This window comes from Geospiza fortis, unplaced genomic scaffold (genome assembly GCF_000277835.1).
Source record: "Geospiza fortis unplaced genomic scaffold, GeoFor_1.0 scaffold461, whole genome shotgun sequence".
NCBI classification, from domain to species: domain Eukaryota; kingdom Metazoa; phylum Chordata; class Aves; order Passeriformes; family Thraupidae; genus Geospiza; species Geospiza fortis.
In genome coordinates, this window is record NW_005054463.1 from 731555 (window position 1) to 748546 (window position 16992).

At 44.1% G+C, this 16992-nt stretch overlaps 1 protein-coding gene across 1 annotated transcript in view; it reads right to left on the minus strand.

Annotated features, from left to right (window-relative positions):
- The window catches only part of ERBB4 (erb-b2 receptor tyrosine kinase 4), a 351768-nt gene that overhangs the window by 255836 nt on the left and 78940 nt on the right, over nucleotides 1-16992 (minus strand). Inside the window, 1 exon segment of the mRNA XM_031062777.1 lies at nucleotides 10825-11011. Within this exon segment, the coding sequence (XP_030918637.1) occupies nucleotides 10825-11011 (187 nt within the window).

Genomic DNA, 16992 nt, shown 5'->3' on the forward strand with positions numbered 1-16992 from the left:
GTCATGACTTAAAGTTCACCACTAGTTCAGGTGCAGTTATTTGATGTTGCTTTGGCTTAACAAGAAGGAAGCAGCATGCTTTCATAAAAGAATATTCAGTCTGAAACAGATTCAGTTATTACTGTTCAATTAACATAATTTGTTTGATTGAAAATACAAGTTAATTGTTAGGAGAAAGCATGAAAAGCTCTTAAATAAGCCATACCTTTTCATTTTTAAGACAGGTGGTGCCTAGCACTTTCAGCACTTTCCCCCTTGTTTTTCCAATTGTTCCTTTCTCACAGAAGGTTTCCCTGTCAGACATTTTTCAATTTAAAAAAAGCTCCCTAAGAATCTTCCACTCACCCTAAGCCTACACACATGAGGCTGGAGGGGAAGAGCAGCAGTTTAAGCAAGAACATCTTGAACCTCCCCATGTAAATCCTGCCCTTGGATACTCATACCCCAGAGTAATTTTGGAAGGTGAGTGACTTCCCTTCTGATGGAACCAACACCCAAAGTTTTCACAGCCTGTACATCAATCTGAATGCATGTCCAGCCGACCAGTTAAAAAAACACCAACAATAAAAAAAGAAAGCTCCAAAGCAACACCACAATCTCCTCTCTCCACAGCGTGGCAGGCAGGCTTTGATACTGCCCTTCCTTCTGTGCAGCTTCCCCCCAAATCAAGAGTTTCAAACCCAAAGCACGTGGCTCTGCTATTTCTGACAGGCAGAAGCAGAAGTCAGCTCCCCAAGGAATTCCAGCGTGAGCACAGCATTTGTACAAGGGCTGGATGGACGGATGTGCTTTCACTTCTAAGCCTTAAAGAAATGAGAGTACATCTATGAAAGTTTCACCAAGGAGAAAAAAAAAATAAAATAGAAAAGAAGAAAAAAAGGCAAGGCAAAGGGGTTTCAGAGAAGACAGCCCCTTGAGCGATTTCCAAACATCAAAGAAAAAGGCCTCCAGCGTGTTCTCCTCATCTGATACCTTTGTTCCCCCACTCCAGCCCGCAGGCATCTTCCTCGTGATGCACAAAGGGCTCCTGCAGCCCCCGGACAGCTCCCTGTCCACACACATTACCTGCCTCCAGCTCTGACTCCCTCACGCTGGCACTTCACACCAGTCACAGCTCATTTTCCATGGCTGAAGCCAGGTGGGACTGACCAGGGAGTCTGGAGTCCCAGAGAACTCCAGCAGCTCTGTATCCAACAGCCTGGCTGCTCCTTCATCCTCTGCGCAGGTACAGTCCAGGTGAGCACTGCTGTTCTGCCATTCCTCCTGCGGCACCTGCTTGGCTCCCCCACCTCTGTTCACTCTGATTTCCCTCTGTTTTCCTCTTTTTTGCCCTCGAGGTTACCTTTTCCTGCCCATCTCTAGCTTGCCCCAGTGTCTCTGCAGAGGTGCAGGGCAGATGCCTGCTCTATTTTCCCTGTTTCCAGAGCACACTCACACCCAGCTGCCTGGAACTGCTGCCCTTGGATGCACCTCGGGGCAGGGAGTTACATGATTCAGGTCAGGAAGGGTTGATTGTAATTGCTATTGCAGTTCCCTTTACTTTCCCCAGTCACAGAAAGAGGCTTCTGGCAGCAAACCCCTTGCTCCCCACCAGGCACTGCTGTTACCTGCATGCAAATTCAGATGCTACCAAGAGTTTTCCTCACCCTGGACACTGCAGGCAGGACCTGTCAGTGCAGAGGGGCTGAGTCTTTTGCAACTTCTTTTACACACTAACACCCAACACATGCTCGAGGCAGCAGTGGTTCCCTGTCACATCCCAGCTGACAAAGCTTGTGTGATCAAACTCTGTTTCAGACAAGCTCTAATGACCTGCTGCTCAGTGCTAGCCCTGCACTGCTGCACATCTTCAGGCCACTGCAGACCAACCCAAGCTCCAAATACCTCCTGAGGGCTTTGATGAGACTCATCCCCGTGCTGGCAGGCTGGGACTTTGTGACACTGCAGCAAACAGGCTCATTGCAGCCAAGGAACAAACAAGCTGTGCTGGAACCTTGCCTCTGCCAGCCTATGTGACACTCACCCGTGTGCTGAGCGTTTGGGGGCTGCCCTGTCTCCCCTGTCTGCAGGGGCTTTCCTGGAGCTAAATGCAGCAAAGGAAAGTTTTTGCTTCATTGCCTCTCCAGTCTCTCCATATAGAGTTTCTAGGGAATTTCTCTCTGCAGCAAATGACATGAAAATGAACAGGCATGAAAATATCCTAGGGACACCAACTACTTCCAATATGTAAACCTAGGGGCGTGATCCAACCTTCTTTGAACTCAGGACTTTTTTTTTTTTTTTTTTTTTTTTTTTGTTTTGTTTTTTTCAAAGAATGGTGACCTAAACCCAAACTTATTATTTCTATAGGCTGGCAAGAAAAGCTAGAAAAAGGAGCTCATTCTTGGACTTGGGTTAAAACGCAGATCTGTGAGCATATGCTGCTTTCCAGACCTGTGTGCCAGGTCACTGAAATGCCTCTGCTGAGCTTTAGGTTAAGGCATTGAATTGACACCTGATCCCTACAGTTTCATGCCATTTTCAGCCCTAGAAGTCAGCAGCTCCACAGGCCTGGAGGCTGGCCCCTCTGCCCCAGCAGTGGCTCACAGCTCATGTCCCCACTGTGGATGGTGACCACTGGACTATTGTGCTCAGCAACTTGCCTTTGGCCAGGGAGTGCAGATAGATTACATTCCCCATGTAACACAAGACTTTAATTACTTTACAAAAGCACAAAATTCCTTGTCAGCTGTAGCCTGTCAGAAGGAAATGAGAAAATCAATGAATTCAGAAGACTGTAGAGAGAAAGGGGGGAAAGCATAAAAAATAAAAAACCTCAAACTAAACAACACTGAAAGGGATGCTTCTTTCATTCCTCTGCAAAAGATATACTACTGGAGCAGCAATGTCTAGAACACCTAATCAAGACTTAGCCTAGGCTGGGGAGAACAGCCCAGCTGTTCCTCTGTTTCCCAAGCTGGTGGGAGGCTGGGATATCTATTTGTTCAGCAGTGCTGTCACTATAAACTGCACGATCCTTCCCGACTGGAAGGCTTACTGCACTTTACTGAAGTTATAGTGCAGCTCAGCACAGATCTGTCTGCCAAAGTTGGATATTTTGAAATGTCTCCCATTCCTGACCCGTGTGATTGAAATGGAGGGATTACTCTGTTCAGATGTTTAACTCCCTGTGAAGCATGCAGACACAGAAATCCCTATGCTGCTGAAGCTCTTGAGTCACAGAAGCCAGGCACAGCTACTCTATTACCACAAGGCTTCAGCATTACTGGATTTATCTTGATTGCCCACATTTCCAGAAAGCTAAAGGGTGTTTCACACCTCCAGAACTGGGAGAATTTCTTGCTTCATAATTGAAAAATGCACAGATAGAACTACTGCAGAGAGGTAAAAGAGAGAAATTGCCACGAAAAAATAGAATGAGTGGTGTTATTATTTTACATGGCATTATCAGGTAACAATGGCAACATACCTGGATGCATTTTTTAATGACATTTAAACTAATGTTTGACAGTGTTAAAGTTGAATCCCACATGTAACCAGATCCTCTCTGAATAGCATTTTCAATGACACCTTCAAAATTGGTCTAATTAAAGCAGGCAAGCATTATTTACTCTGTTGTAGAAGTGGTATGATTCACAAAATAAAGCAGCAGATGTGGAAATTACTGCAGGGCTAGGAAGGATTTCCTCCATCTACCCTAGACCCAAGTCTTTACCTGCAGACCCTTCTTTAGCCAGCAGCCACATAATTAAGACCCTGAAAGCCCAGGGAAAGGTACTTCTGTTTGCAGAGAGCATAGTTAACCAGGAATGATCTGCTGGGTTATTCAGAGCAAGCACGGGGCCCAAGTGGTGTGGTCAACAGCATTCCCAAAGCCAGTGAGGCTGGATGCTGGCTCAAGGATGAGCCAGAGCTCCCAGGACAAACATGCCCTCAGTCAGCTGTCATTAGCTGATATTAATCCTGGCAGAGCACCCTCTACACAACATCCTTAAAAGGTCTTAAGTGGATGTTAGGCACTAGTTAACTTATAAATTAAAGTATGAATTAAATTATCCACTGAAGGACGTAAACGGCAATTTAAATTTCAGTTCATTACAAAGTCAAAGTAAGTAAGCCAATTTACACCAGATAAGGATTAGGCCTTGTTTCTCCTCCCCTTGATTTTAAAGCCTGCTTTGTTGCAGTAGAGGCTGTGTGACATGAGGTTATCCTGCTGCATGACAGCACTGGCTCATGTCAATAACTATGTGCTTTACTTTCAATAAACTGGTTTAGACCATTTGCAGTAGATTTGACTCCTAGTTCATTTGAAAGCATTGGGGGGAAGGAGAATACCAGCACACACAGGGGATCCTGTGAATTTCCAGTTAAAAACATTTACCAGTATATCATTATTTGGATGAGCTTTTTGCTTAAATCCTTGCCATAGTCATTCCAAACAAGGTTGCACATTTCTAACACTACAAACAGATCTGAAAACAGTGAAGTGCGCTGAAATAAAGAAAACTGAGCATAATTTGTTGATCAATGAGTTGAAAAGAACTACAGACATTAGTTATACTACTTAGCATGAAAAATGCATATCCAAACCCTTCAGGGATACTGTGCAAAATTCCAGCCTTGCTGAAATTTAAAAACCAATGTCCCACCTTTGTTACTGGACAAAATAAACTCAGGAATATAAATCTCACAAGGCTCAAAATCAGTATTTATTTCTGGGTGTATAAAACACATTTTTTTGCCTTGCTGAGACCTGAGAGCAATTTTCTGCCGGCTGGAGGCAGTTGCTCCTCAGCCTGCAGGTCCCTTATCTGGGATTCCTCAGGGCCACATCTGCAGCTGAGAGGCTGGAAGCATTCCCAGGCACTGATGCCAAGTGGCAGGGAGCAGCCCGAGCCCTTGCTCCCACTGCCACCAGGGATGGGTCCTGGGCTCTCCCAGCTGTCACATCACACCTGTGATGGCTGAGGAGAGCAGCAGCTGGAATAGAATGTTTGTTTTTTTTCCTTGGGAAAGAGACTAACAGGGAGAAAAGACAGACATGCTCTAGCAGGCACATTTGCATTTCTGAGCCTGGGGGCAGCCACAAGCCTCATTCCCTCTCTCCATAGGGACAGGATGAGCAAGGGGGCATCGGGGCTGGTTCTTTGCATGTCCCTGAGGTCCATGGTACTGATGCCTTGTGAAGGCTGGTCCAGAATAGAGACTAGATGGAGCTAAAGAATAAAGTAGGGATTTATTAAAATAAATAAATGGCCTCAATGGACACACCTTGGGCAGCACAAGAGCCCAGCCAGGCTGGGTTCACCCAAGATGAACCAAAATGGTCACAAAATGGATGACCAGTCACGGGGTCTCTCACTTTTATAAGTTCTGGCTCATTTGCATATTGGAGTTAGTTGTCCAGTTACAGCTTTAGCCCATGCAGTCCCATCCTTCTTGTTTTCCTCTCTTCAGTCCATGTTGTTTGTGCTCTTGGGCCTGAGATTTGGATCATTTGTCCTTGGTCCCCAGCTAAAGAAGGAATTGTTTTGTCTCCCTGCTCTGTGAAGAGAGCTCACCATCCCCTAATATGAAGCTCCGAAGTCCACAGTAAAGCAGCACAGAATGTGAAAAAAAGAAAAGCTAAAACCCGAGGCATGAGTAGCACACAGAGAATCCTCCACAGCCACACTTCCCTTGGGAAAGGAGGTGTTCCTCCCTCTTTTCCTCCCCACTGGCCAACCACAAAGCTGTGCTGGGACACAAAAGTGGGCAGGGCAGCTGCCAGGATCCAGGAGAGGAGCAGCCTGGGCAGCCACAGAGCCGCTGCAGCTTCTCCTACAGAGCACTCCTGCGGCAGCCCCGCACGCAAAGGGACCGCAGGGATTTTTAAACCAATTCCTCACGCCTCCGTGTATCCTAGCAACTCCTCTCCGAGGTTACAGATGTGATGCCTCCCCCACCTGTTGCACAGCCAGCCTGAGGCAAGTTACACATTGCTTTCTTCCCAGCTCCTCCAGATTAAGGAAGGCAGGAATGTGCCACAAGCAGCCGGTGGGTGTCACACAGATACCCCTGGACACCAGGACTGCCTCCTGCATGTCCTCTGAGGAAAGGGCTTTGTGATCGAAGCAAGAAAAAGGGGGTGGCCTTCATCCCTGCCACAAAAATGTGCCATCCCTGCCTGATGTGTCATCATTCAGGTCCTGTGTCACATCCAAGCAAGATTTCTGAAAGAATTTTAGGTCCAAAAGAGGCACAGCGAACAAACCTGGACTCCTCCCATACCCTTCCCTCCAAATGAGTTTGTTAAAGGAAAAAAAAGGCAAAAAACTGCTCGAAAAGCAACCTTTTCAAGGAGTGATGCTACTCCAAAGTACCATTTAGCATTTTCAGTTTCCTGGGGAGGGGAGGGGGGGGAATACTATAACCATCAAACATTAAAACTTTGCTCTGCAGAAAAATAAAAATCAAATTTAATCAAAAATTAAAAGGTAGAAAATCAATTACAAACATATGTTGAAGGGGAAATTTGCAGTTTTTCAAAATTTACTTTCTACACCTGTGAAAATGGTCCTTTTTTAATGATTCTTCTGCTCATAAAATTAGATTTTCTTTATTTGGCTATCACTGATCAAATCGTTTAACCTGCAATATATATTTCTCATGTGAACCACAGTAAACTTATCATTCAATTTATCTGCATTCCTGAAAAACAAACAGTGAAAACCCCTAAATCTTTTGCTGTGGGTTTGTTTCTTTTTTATGTTACTGCACTTATCACTGCTAAATCCACCTCATTCTAATATATCCAAAGAATTCAAGGGATGCATGGACCCTTCTGTCCCCAAGGCCACTAGGGAAGATGAGGTTGTCACTGCTCAAAGACACAGAACTTGCTGTAGAGCTCTCTTACTCATCTTCACAGAGGAAAATATGGGATACTTTTGTTCTAGATTGTAAGATATGGTTTTGGGCTGTTTATTGTATTTGCCATCTGTCAGAGGTGGGGCAGTTCTCTTCTGTTCTTTGGTCAGATTTCTTTATCTCTCCCACAACCCATCCTCCCTCCAGGAGATCTCTTCTGTTCATGGCCACTGAGTATCCCTGCATGGCTGATAAAATTCCATCATCCCATTGGGAGCTGCTCTGCCCAGGGGAGGAGCCAAGCATTCCTACCTGGATACAATCTGACATTTGGAACAGCACAGCAGCCTTTGCCCCTGCATTGCCAGAGGAGCAGCTTTCTTCTCCCCTGCATTCCCAGAGGAGCCCAGGCCCATCTCCAGCAGCCCTGGAGCTGCAGAGGAAAACTCCCCCCTTGTGCAGGATCCTGCTCCAGCAGAACCACAGCTGGCACTGCAGGAGGCTGAGCCACCATGGGATGGGACTGTGCCACCACCCTGACCCACAGCGGGTCAGCTCCTGTTCTGACTCTGGCAGTGTTGTTTTGTATTACTGCATTTTTATTTTATTTTTATTTTCTTCCCTAGTAAAGAACTGTTATTCCTACTCCCATATCTTAGCCTGACAGCCCCTTAATTTCAAAATTATAGTAATTTGGAGGCAGGGGGTTTACATTTTCCATTTCAGGGGAGGCTCCTGCCTTCCTTAGCAGACCCTTGTCTTTTCAAACCAAGACACTTCCTAAATGGTTCTGGCACTTGTGAGTTATCCCTCTTTCCCCTCTCAGGCAGTAATGAGATGCAACCATCAGGTTCCCTCTCTGTTTGGAGGGCTCCAAACATGAGCAGCGATGGTGCCCTTTCCCTGGGTAAGCCGAGGCTGACTGCCTGGTGACCTGCAGTGGCTCTGGGCAAGGGCTGGGAGAAGCTGGCACACCTTCTCCCTCAGCACCACCTACTCTGCTCCTCTCAGGCTGAAGATCACAGCCAGGATGTCAAACCCTCCTTTTCACTGTGAGGCTATTTGGCAGCTGAACCTGCACACTGAGATGAGTCCAGCTGAGATGGCAGCAGCCACTTCATTAGTTCAGTGTCAGTTTGGTTTTGACACATTTGTGGAACCATTGACTAACTTTTTGTAAAAAGTGAGAACAGGATTTTTATAGCTAAGGTTTTTTGCAATTGTCACATGCATTTTAGGACATAGTCCTGGGCTGAGCTATACAAACAAAACTCCCTTGTGGTTTGACAGACATTATGAGTGAGAATTGGATCATGTTTTCTGTGTGAGATAAAACTAACTGCCTTCACAGCTGTCATTTTTTTTCTAGTGCAAGGGAGGAAATTCAAGCATTTAAAGTTACATTTAAATATGAAAACTTGATAGACATATCTGGCAATAAAAACACAGCTGTTAACAACACATAGAAAATATTGCAGTGGTACAGCACAGGAGGCTGAAACTCTGTGTCTGAGGAGAAGCTGCAGGTGAGAGCAGCTTCCTCATTTATTTAACACAGGGAGTAGGGCTTGTGTTTGTACACTGTACAGCACTAGGCAGAAATACCCTCAGGAGCCTATCATCCAGCACTGCACGAATAAAAACAGAATTTCCCAGACTCTGGTGAACCAGGCATAAGCCCTGGAATGACAATGGTTCACATGCAAGACAAGAGCCATGTAATATTTTACTCAAGTGGAAGAGATGCACGACTCAAAGCCAGTCTCTTCAAATCTGCAGTGGACTTGAAGAATGTGAGCCCTTGGGGGCTGCTTCCTCTTCAGTTTAGCAGCTCACCCATGGTTTCTGGGGTAAAACTAAAGAATAGCTGCAGATACTGCTGATCCATCACTGCCTTGCAACACCACCAACTCCCACATCCACCAGTTATATTTATGCAGCTACTAGTGCTAAGGATGTGTCAGGAAAATTAATGAAGGATGAGCATGCTCTGGGAAGAGCATGAGCAACAAGAAGGGGGTTGTGGGTTAAAATAGCCTGGTGCATCTTTGCCAGTGCACAAACTGGTCAGAGAACAGCTGCTGGAGATACTCATGAGGCCTGCCATGGCAGCTAGAAAACATTAAGAGTATTTTCAAGCACACATTGGCTCACTTTCAGCACCCAGAGCTATTTAAAGTGCTCCATGGAGACAAGCTGGTGTTATTAAGGCACTTTTCTTCCAGAAGACAATTCATTTTGAGTCAAATAATCCCATCAGAGGCCTTTGTAAACACCTAAATCAGAAGAAGTCACTGTGATCATCTCATGTTGGGAGAGATTCACAGGCTGAGCTAAGGCCAGTTTTCTTAGACACCTCAAAAGAAAATGAAACCACTTGCTGGGCAGTTTAGATGCTGGGTCTGTCACGTCACAGCAGCTCCCAGAGGGCATCTCTGGAGTCTGAGGAACTGCCAGTTGGCACAGGGAAGCTGGTTTAGCTGGAGCAGAAGCCTTCAAGATAAGTTTTTTTACCCTATTGAGCAGTAAAGCTATGGCTAAACGAGCCCTAGAAATAAAACTCACCTGGCAGAACCACCTCAGACCCAAGAAGAGAGACTTCCATAATTGTCTGGCCTTGACCTCACCTCACCTCTCTCAGTTTCACCCAGCCTAGTATCTTTACAAGGCATTTTGACACTCAAAAACCAGAAAACATATACAAAGAGAGATAATGCTGTTACCACCCAGTGCTGTGGCATATGCTGTATGATGTGAAGGCATAGACAGTCACAATGAACTCCCTATATCAGAAAGGTGGGAAGAAATATGGGAACAGAGGAGAAAGAAATTGGATTATGACAGTTACAGAGTGAAGAGTAGTAGATGGCAGGGATTTAGAGACATTTCAGAAGCACTCTGATATTGGCATGATGGTCTCAGTAAAGAAAATTGTCAAAAATATGACCAGAGGAAAGAGCCTAATCAGAGTCATCCAAAATTGGTTTATTTTATAAAATATTTCAGGCCTTCTTTTCTCTCCTGTTTTTAAAAGCCTTGCTGTACAGCCTGGTGAGGCTGAACAGGGAACTGTAAGCACTCGTGCTACTCTGAATACTGACAGAGAAAAGAAGCAGAGAGAGAAGGGTGCCTAAATATAGCTCAGAAGGCTCCCACCTCTCCATACTGAGGTTCAGTCTCCACACCCAGCTCAGGTCAGTGATTTTCAGTCAGCTTTCAGTCACTAGCAGATACAAGGCCACATCAAAATTATCAAAGTTTAGGGTAGAAATTATCACAGTTGATGAGGAACCATGTATAAATAACATACTTGTAGTGAATTTCCTAAGAGTCACTGCCTACTCTTTATTAAGTTTCAGTCCACTGATATTTAGCAAGTTTTAATCTCTCAAACCACTGACTCTGGATCCTCAGATGGAGGAAAAGAATGGTTGATCTACCTATCCCACAGCATGATCCAGCCCTGAATTTACAGGTAAACATGAAGCTGTGGACTTTGCTTACATTTTTGTCTCAAAAAAAAAAGTACTTTTCTCATTATATATAATTCACTATTCTTGCTTAGAAAAGGGAGTTATACAATTAAATAAACCAAAAATACAGAGGCACAGGGGATGCTAAAGCTAAGGTAACCTGACAGAAAATACCCAGTAACCTGGCAGAAAATACCCAGCATCTGAAGGAACTCGTGTGCAATAATCAAAGATTACCAACATGCTCATGATATTAACACACAGAAAAAAGTTCACATACTCTTTCAAAGACTTTTTTTGTTTCAAATATGCTCTTGCCATGACTCTCATGGGAGAGAAACACTTTTGTGAACCAAAAAAAGAATGAAACACAACCGCCAGGCTCCTGTGGTACCTCAGTCTCCTGCAGAACACAAGTGACTGATGGCAGCGGGGAAATACTCAACAAGCTCCTTTTTTTCCTTGCAAGTAATCCACCACATTTCCAAGTTTCACTTACCTGTCAGGTTCCTCAAGCCAAGTTCCCTGAGTCCAAAGTTGCCATCCTTCCTGTAGTTAAGGAATATGGCCAGAGCGTATCTCTCCTCGTAGAGCTTGGTCCCACGAACAATGCGCAGGTTCTCCAGGGGCAGGTACTCAAACTGGTTCAGAGCCACCAACACATAGCCCGTGACTTCTCGGATAGACTGAAAGGCACAAATGAAACAAACACATCAGACATGGCCCATCTTTGATTGTCTTCAATTTCCCACACAGTGGATGCTTTAGGACAAGACAAAAGAAACCAAACCATCTGGAAAACAAATTCTGTTTCAACTTAATGATTTCAAGCACATTCCTGTTTTAATTTTAGTGAGTTTACTGGAAGCAGTTGTTTAAAAGGCAGAAAATAAAAAGGTAGCCATTTTTATCAGTTTATTGGAACGAAGAGAAATTCATTGTAAGGTATTGAGGCATTGCCCTGATTTTTTAAGATTTTCTAAGCCTTCTGATGTTTACATTCTTGTAACAAACTTTCTCACACACTTTCTGTAAATAACTTATTGTTTTTCATTCTTTTATGGAGGAGGAGAAATTTGATGGACTGTTGGTTTGTCCAGTGTCATTGGAGAGGTGGCACTTTCACTCTCCAATCCACTGTCACTTTGGAAATCTGTAAATGTTGGAGTCAGAAAACAAACGTCCCTTTTTTCACCTTGAGAGCAGTGGTGTGTGTGTGTTGTGTTGTTTCATGTCCTATTAAGGATTATGTCCGGTTATTAATAATGTCCGATTAAGGACATTAAGGATTCACAAAAGGATGACTGCACAACTCAAAGCAGAGAGCAGGGCAAAGGCCTCTGCAGTACATGAACAGAATCCACTGGGCCAATGCCACAGTTCAGATGAGATTGTCTGTCTGCAAGTAACTCTGTGTTGTACAGTGTATTTCAGGGTGGGGCTGAAGGGACATAACATGGAAAACACCTCTGGAAGAGCTCACCATCAAACAGGAACAGATGGGAGACATGGGGGCTGGTTTGGAAGAGAAAACAAAGGTAACACACATCTATACTAACACCCATTTTGTGTACTTTCAAATGGAACTGATCACTGAACATTTGCAAAGATTCATCTCCAAGTTTCATCTGGCTGTGCTGGAACCATCCACACACATATATCCCGGTTTTGGATCAAAACTGCAATCCAAACCTTTAGCAAAATGATTGCTGCACCTTGGAGATGGCTGAAATCTTTTCTGGCTCCACATGAACTGCTCAATAACCCTCCTGTTCATATTTGGGAATTGATTGCCTGGGCTGGAAAAGGAAAAAACACCCCAAAACCGAATAACTAGAAAAACTTTGAGAAAGTCCAAAAGACTAACAGAACTATGTTGTTAGGAAAAAAAAATACAGAATACCCAAACCCAGAGAAATATACTCCCTTAGAAAATAAAGTTAATTCTAAGGAATTGAAAGAAATAGCCTGGAAATACACAAATGCCTGTGAAAAATGTCATTTCAACACTCACAACAACCCCACCATCCTCAGCAGGACTTGGCACAGGCTGAAGGATGCTCCTAGCCAGACCCTGGGAACAGAATCTCCATATTGGAGAGGGTCTCTTGAGTCTGTTTTTGAAAGCTCACCTCACCCTGTGGCTGCAACCACTGCGCAGAGTGGTGTGTTTGTGTGCATGTGCATATTTTAATGGATGGGAATTGATACCACTACTTGTGTGCTTAAGTGGCTGCACTCACTTCTCCCTTCCCTTTGGCAAAGTCAATACCTTCAACAAAACACTGAAAGAAAAATCCTGCTCAGAGTAACGTGCCCAGACTACAACCAACGTGAGGGGCACTCCAGTCGATACTGTAATGAAAACAACCTGACAAGCAACAGCAGGCACAGAATCCAACCTGTCCTGTATGTATCATTAATAAAGAAAGGCAGCAATGGATTTGCAGCACCAAGGACAGGATCCTGCTTTGCTGCTTCAGCGCTTTGCCATGATTTCACATTTAAGTGTGCACAAGCTTTTTAATTAGGCTTATAAAAGCCTGCAAGGTTATTAATACGTGTGGCAGTGTACATAAGGAATGATTTCTAGGCCACAAAATCCAGGCACTAGCTGTCCTTCTGAAGTCAAGCATTTGTACTCAGTTGAAGCTGCTGAAAAAGCCATTTCCAGACTCGCTTGGCATCTAAAGAAAGCCCACTGTCCTGACAGGACTCTGATGAGAACCCAGCCAGTGGAGGTAGGTTGAGGAGTAGGGTCCAGCAGCTAGGTATTAAATGTAGAGCTGCATTATACCCTGGGACACTGATTCCATTATAATCAGAAGCTTTACAGCACTTTCATGATAGCTCTTTGCCTTCAGACATTTGAGCTTAGCCAGTTTGGTCAGGAATTTGCTTTTCATCATATGCAAAAAATTCTTTAAGCTGCCTTTTTTAGCATCTCCTCAGAATTCAGGAAGTACTTAAATTACACTCATGGCTTCAGTTTCTCCACTGATATTCTAGGGACACTGTGATTGCTCTAATTAATTTAAATGGATGTTTAACTTGGAATTGAGTGGAAAAAATTAAAAGCAGTTCCAAAATTGCATCTGAACAGGTCCTCCCTGCCAATTGTTGTCACTTATAACCACATTTTCTATTTTTAGAGTATGTCTTACTGCCAAACAGCAATTCCACCTGAAAGGGCTGCAATTCAGCACAGGACTGAAATGCCACACACATACAGAGCAGCAAATCTTCATTCCAAACTTGGGGGAGAAAAAAAGCCAAAAGAAGTCCAAAACAAAACAATAGCCCACCAGAGAAAATGACAAAGTCCTGTCGCTGATAATTGTGAACTGCCTCAGAAGCCATGCACTTGGTTTGGTTTGACCAGCTGAAATTACAAAGTATGGCAAGTGTTCTGACAAACCAGAAGGTTCTTTGCAGTCCCATGGCTTCCACCATATTTCAACACACATTTAATTGCTGGAGACACTGCCATGTTCATGCTTGCAATACAAAATTATGAAAATAAATCCAAAAGAGTTTTTATCATCTGACAACCACCTGACCAACCAAATCTAGTAGTCTGATATATTAAGATGGGGTTTCATTTTGGGTTTAAATTCAAATAGGAATGAAAAATGCAGAACAATAACCAGGTTTTCAGGGTGGTTTCTGACTGGTTCGTCTTGAAAAAAAATGTACTGGGAAGGCAGAAGGCATTTCAATTTTTGGCCACTCCGGGTCAACACTGTCACTTGGCCAGGCACTGCACATTTTAACATGACTCTGACTGAAAATGGACACCTGCCCACTTGGAGCTCACTCCCAGCCCTGCTGGAGTCACTGCAAAGATGCCTGTTGGCTTCTGACTTGCCAGTCCTCACGCCAGATCCCCTCCCCTGCACCTCATGCCAAGGTCAGGCATGATTCGAACTTTTCATCCTTTGAATTCAAGGCTAGACACTTTCACGAACAAGTATCCTAATGCTCTGTTTCAGCTGCTTCATTCCAGCTTCCATCTGTGTTCCCAAGAAGGTGGAGTGGCTCACAACACTGAGTGCCATGTCCCAGGCTGATTCCCAGCTGGGCCTTGCAGGCACTTGCAAAGAACATTTTTCCCATGAGTCTGTCCCTCAGGAAAAACAAAAAGGGAACTGAGACTATCAAGCATCAGCCCCTGGGTAAGGACAAGCTTCCAGCAGAAATAAAAGGAGTGTTGGGGGGAAAAGCACTAATCCTTGACTATCACAGTTGAGACAGCCCCCATACACAGAGTGCCACCACACAATTTCAGAAAGCTTCAACCCAAACAGAGTAACACCTCACCTCTTCAGCAGGCTGCAAGTATCTGCCCTTCTTGTTCTTCAGCCCAGCCTTTTATCCCCTCCTGTTGATGCACTGCACCTGTGTGCCCTCTGTTCCCTTTGGTGGTTGGTCAGTGCCCCTGGGCACTCCATGGCTCGTTCCCTTCAATAGCATTCACCTGTCCTGCACAGCTGTGCCCACTGGGGATGAGGCTGGGCCCAGCCCCACTGCAATCACCACAATCTCTGTGCCCACACTTCACATATCTAATGCCTCATGAGCTGCTTAAAAAACACACCAAAGCACAGGGTTCTGATATATTACCAGGAAAAAAGCCCTTCATCTCCATTTTCAGACAGGAGATGAGCACCTGTACTCCACAGTTTGCTGTTCCTGTGTGCAGCAGTGGCCTGCACCCCAGAAACAGCCATGTCAGTCTATAAACCAGTCTCCTAACAGACTCTACATAAAACATAGCCAATTTTTTGGTTTTTAAACCTAAAAATAGGTACCCTGAGATGAGAACAGAGCCAGTGAAGGTTCTGCCCTCCCCAGGGGTCCACCTCAAGATGGGCAGCCCTGCAGAGGGTGAGGAAGAAACTCAAAATGACACCAAAAGCAAAAGGGTTCTTTTTGGAGATTCTTTTTCAGGTGATGAACTGTAAAACTGAGCTCTAGACAGCCCATTCCCTTAATTACAACTAATACCAGCTGAGCACAGATGAAGCACTTGAAGCTCCCAACAGCAAAACCAGAATTATCCTGTCAGCTGGGAGTAAATGAGAGTAAAATTGTGCCCTGCCATCTTAAATCGTCCTTTGGTTCAAATCAAGCAAATCTGAGTGAAGCAGAGTAAAATAACAGCGAAAGCTTCATCATTCTGCCCAGAACAGATCAATGAACGATTAGGGAAGCTGATGTTTCTTATAAACACTACCAAGGCTTCTTAACATCCATCAGGAAGGCTGGGCTCTGGCAGAGGCACCGAGGAGAACTCTATTGTGGGGTTTATTTCAGCTGCAGACACATTTATCCAGTTGCTGAACTTGATCTGGTAATGTCCCTGTTATCTCAGCTGATCAGAACAACAAAATCCTGCCACAGGGGTCAGCTCACACCTGTGGGAACACTGACAATTAATTCTCTTTTAGGGTGTTTTTCCCCTTTTCCATAAAAGCTAAGAACATTTTGATCTACTTCAATCTCACTTGAAAGCACCAGTAAACACAAGTGCAGGAGGGGAGGATCACCTGAAGAACAAATGTGTTTAATTCACAAACATTAAAATAAAAGAAGAACTTTTCACATCTCAAGTGGACTTGAACAGAGTATCTCCCATTTCACTTTTTTATGCTTTTGTATCTGGTGAGAACTTCCCAACACCCAGCTGGCTAACTTTTGAGAAAACAAATTGTATTACAGGAAAAAAATCCCACAATACAGCAAAGTCAACATCTGCCTAACTTTAAGTTCAAAAATTCAGTTGGGCATGTTTGTGAGCATGCTGGTAACCATCAATTAATTTTAATTTTTTCCTACATTTGTACCCATGCAATCCAACACACCTGTCACTGTCACAATTAAAAAATTAATGTTTACTGAATAACCATAAAGTAGTCTCTAAGCAGCTACATCACTTGCAATTCTAACTCTGGGAGAAATAATAGCAACCAAAATGTGGAGATAGCAATTTATGGAGCTCAATTAGCTGTTCCATGCATTGCTCATTGAGAGTTATGAATGTCTAATGACACGAGAAGCTAAGATTTTCAAAGCAGCTCAGGTATTTACAGGATCCAGCCTTTGTCAGCTTCTCTCAAATGAGAAATATGTGGCACGCACACTGACATTTCTCCTGTCTGAGAGGACACCCCATTTAGAGACTATTTCAGAGCTAACATGGCATTCATGTAAAGAATTTTGTCCCACTACAAGCTCATGTCTTGCATCCTTTAATTATGTCAACACCTGTGAAAGGAATTGTGATGTTAAGCCCTCCTGAGCACCTGTGGTTTTCCAGGTACTCTATACAAGCTGCAGTAAAAATCCCTGAAGTTTGAGCACACTGATCAATACCAGAACACAGCTTGTAGAAAACCTTTTCTAGTGCCTGGTCAGGAGCAAGCAGTAATGCTAACTAGAGCTGCCTTGGCAGCTGCAGAAAGATTACTGTGCACAGCACTAAAAATGCAGTTCTTATCCGAATTGGTTAACAAAGAAAGAGGATCTTCTGCTAGTCTTTCAATCTGCATTAACAGCAAAGGAAGGGCTTGCATTTAATGTTGTTAAGAGCTGTACTTGTACCGCTGCATGCTGCAGGACTGAACTGTGATTCAGTTATTTATGACAGTTGGTAGGAACTTTAACT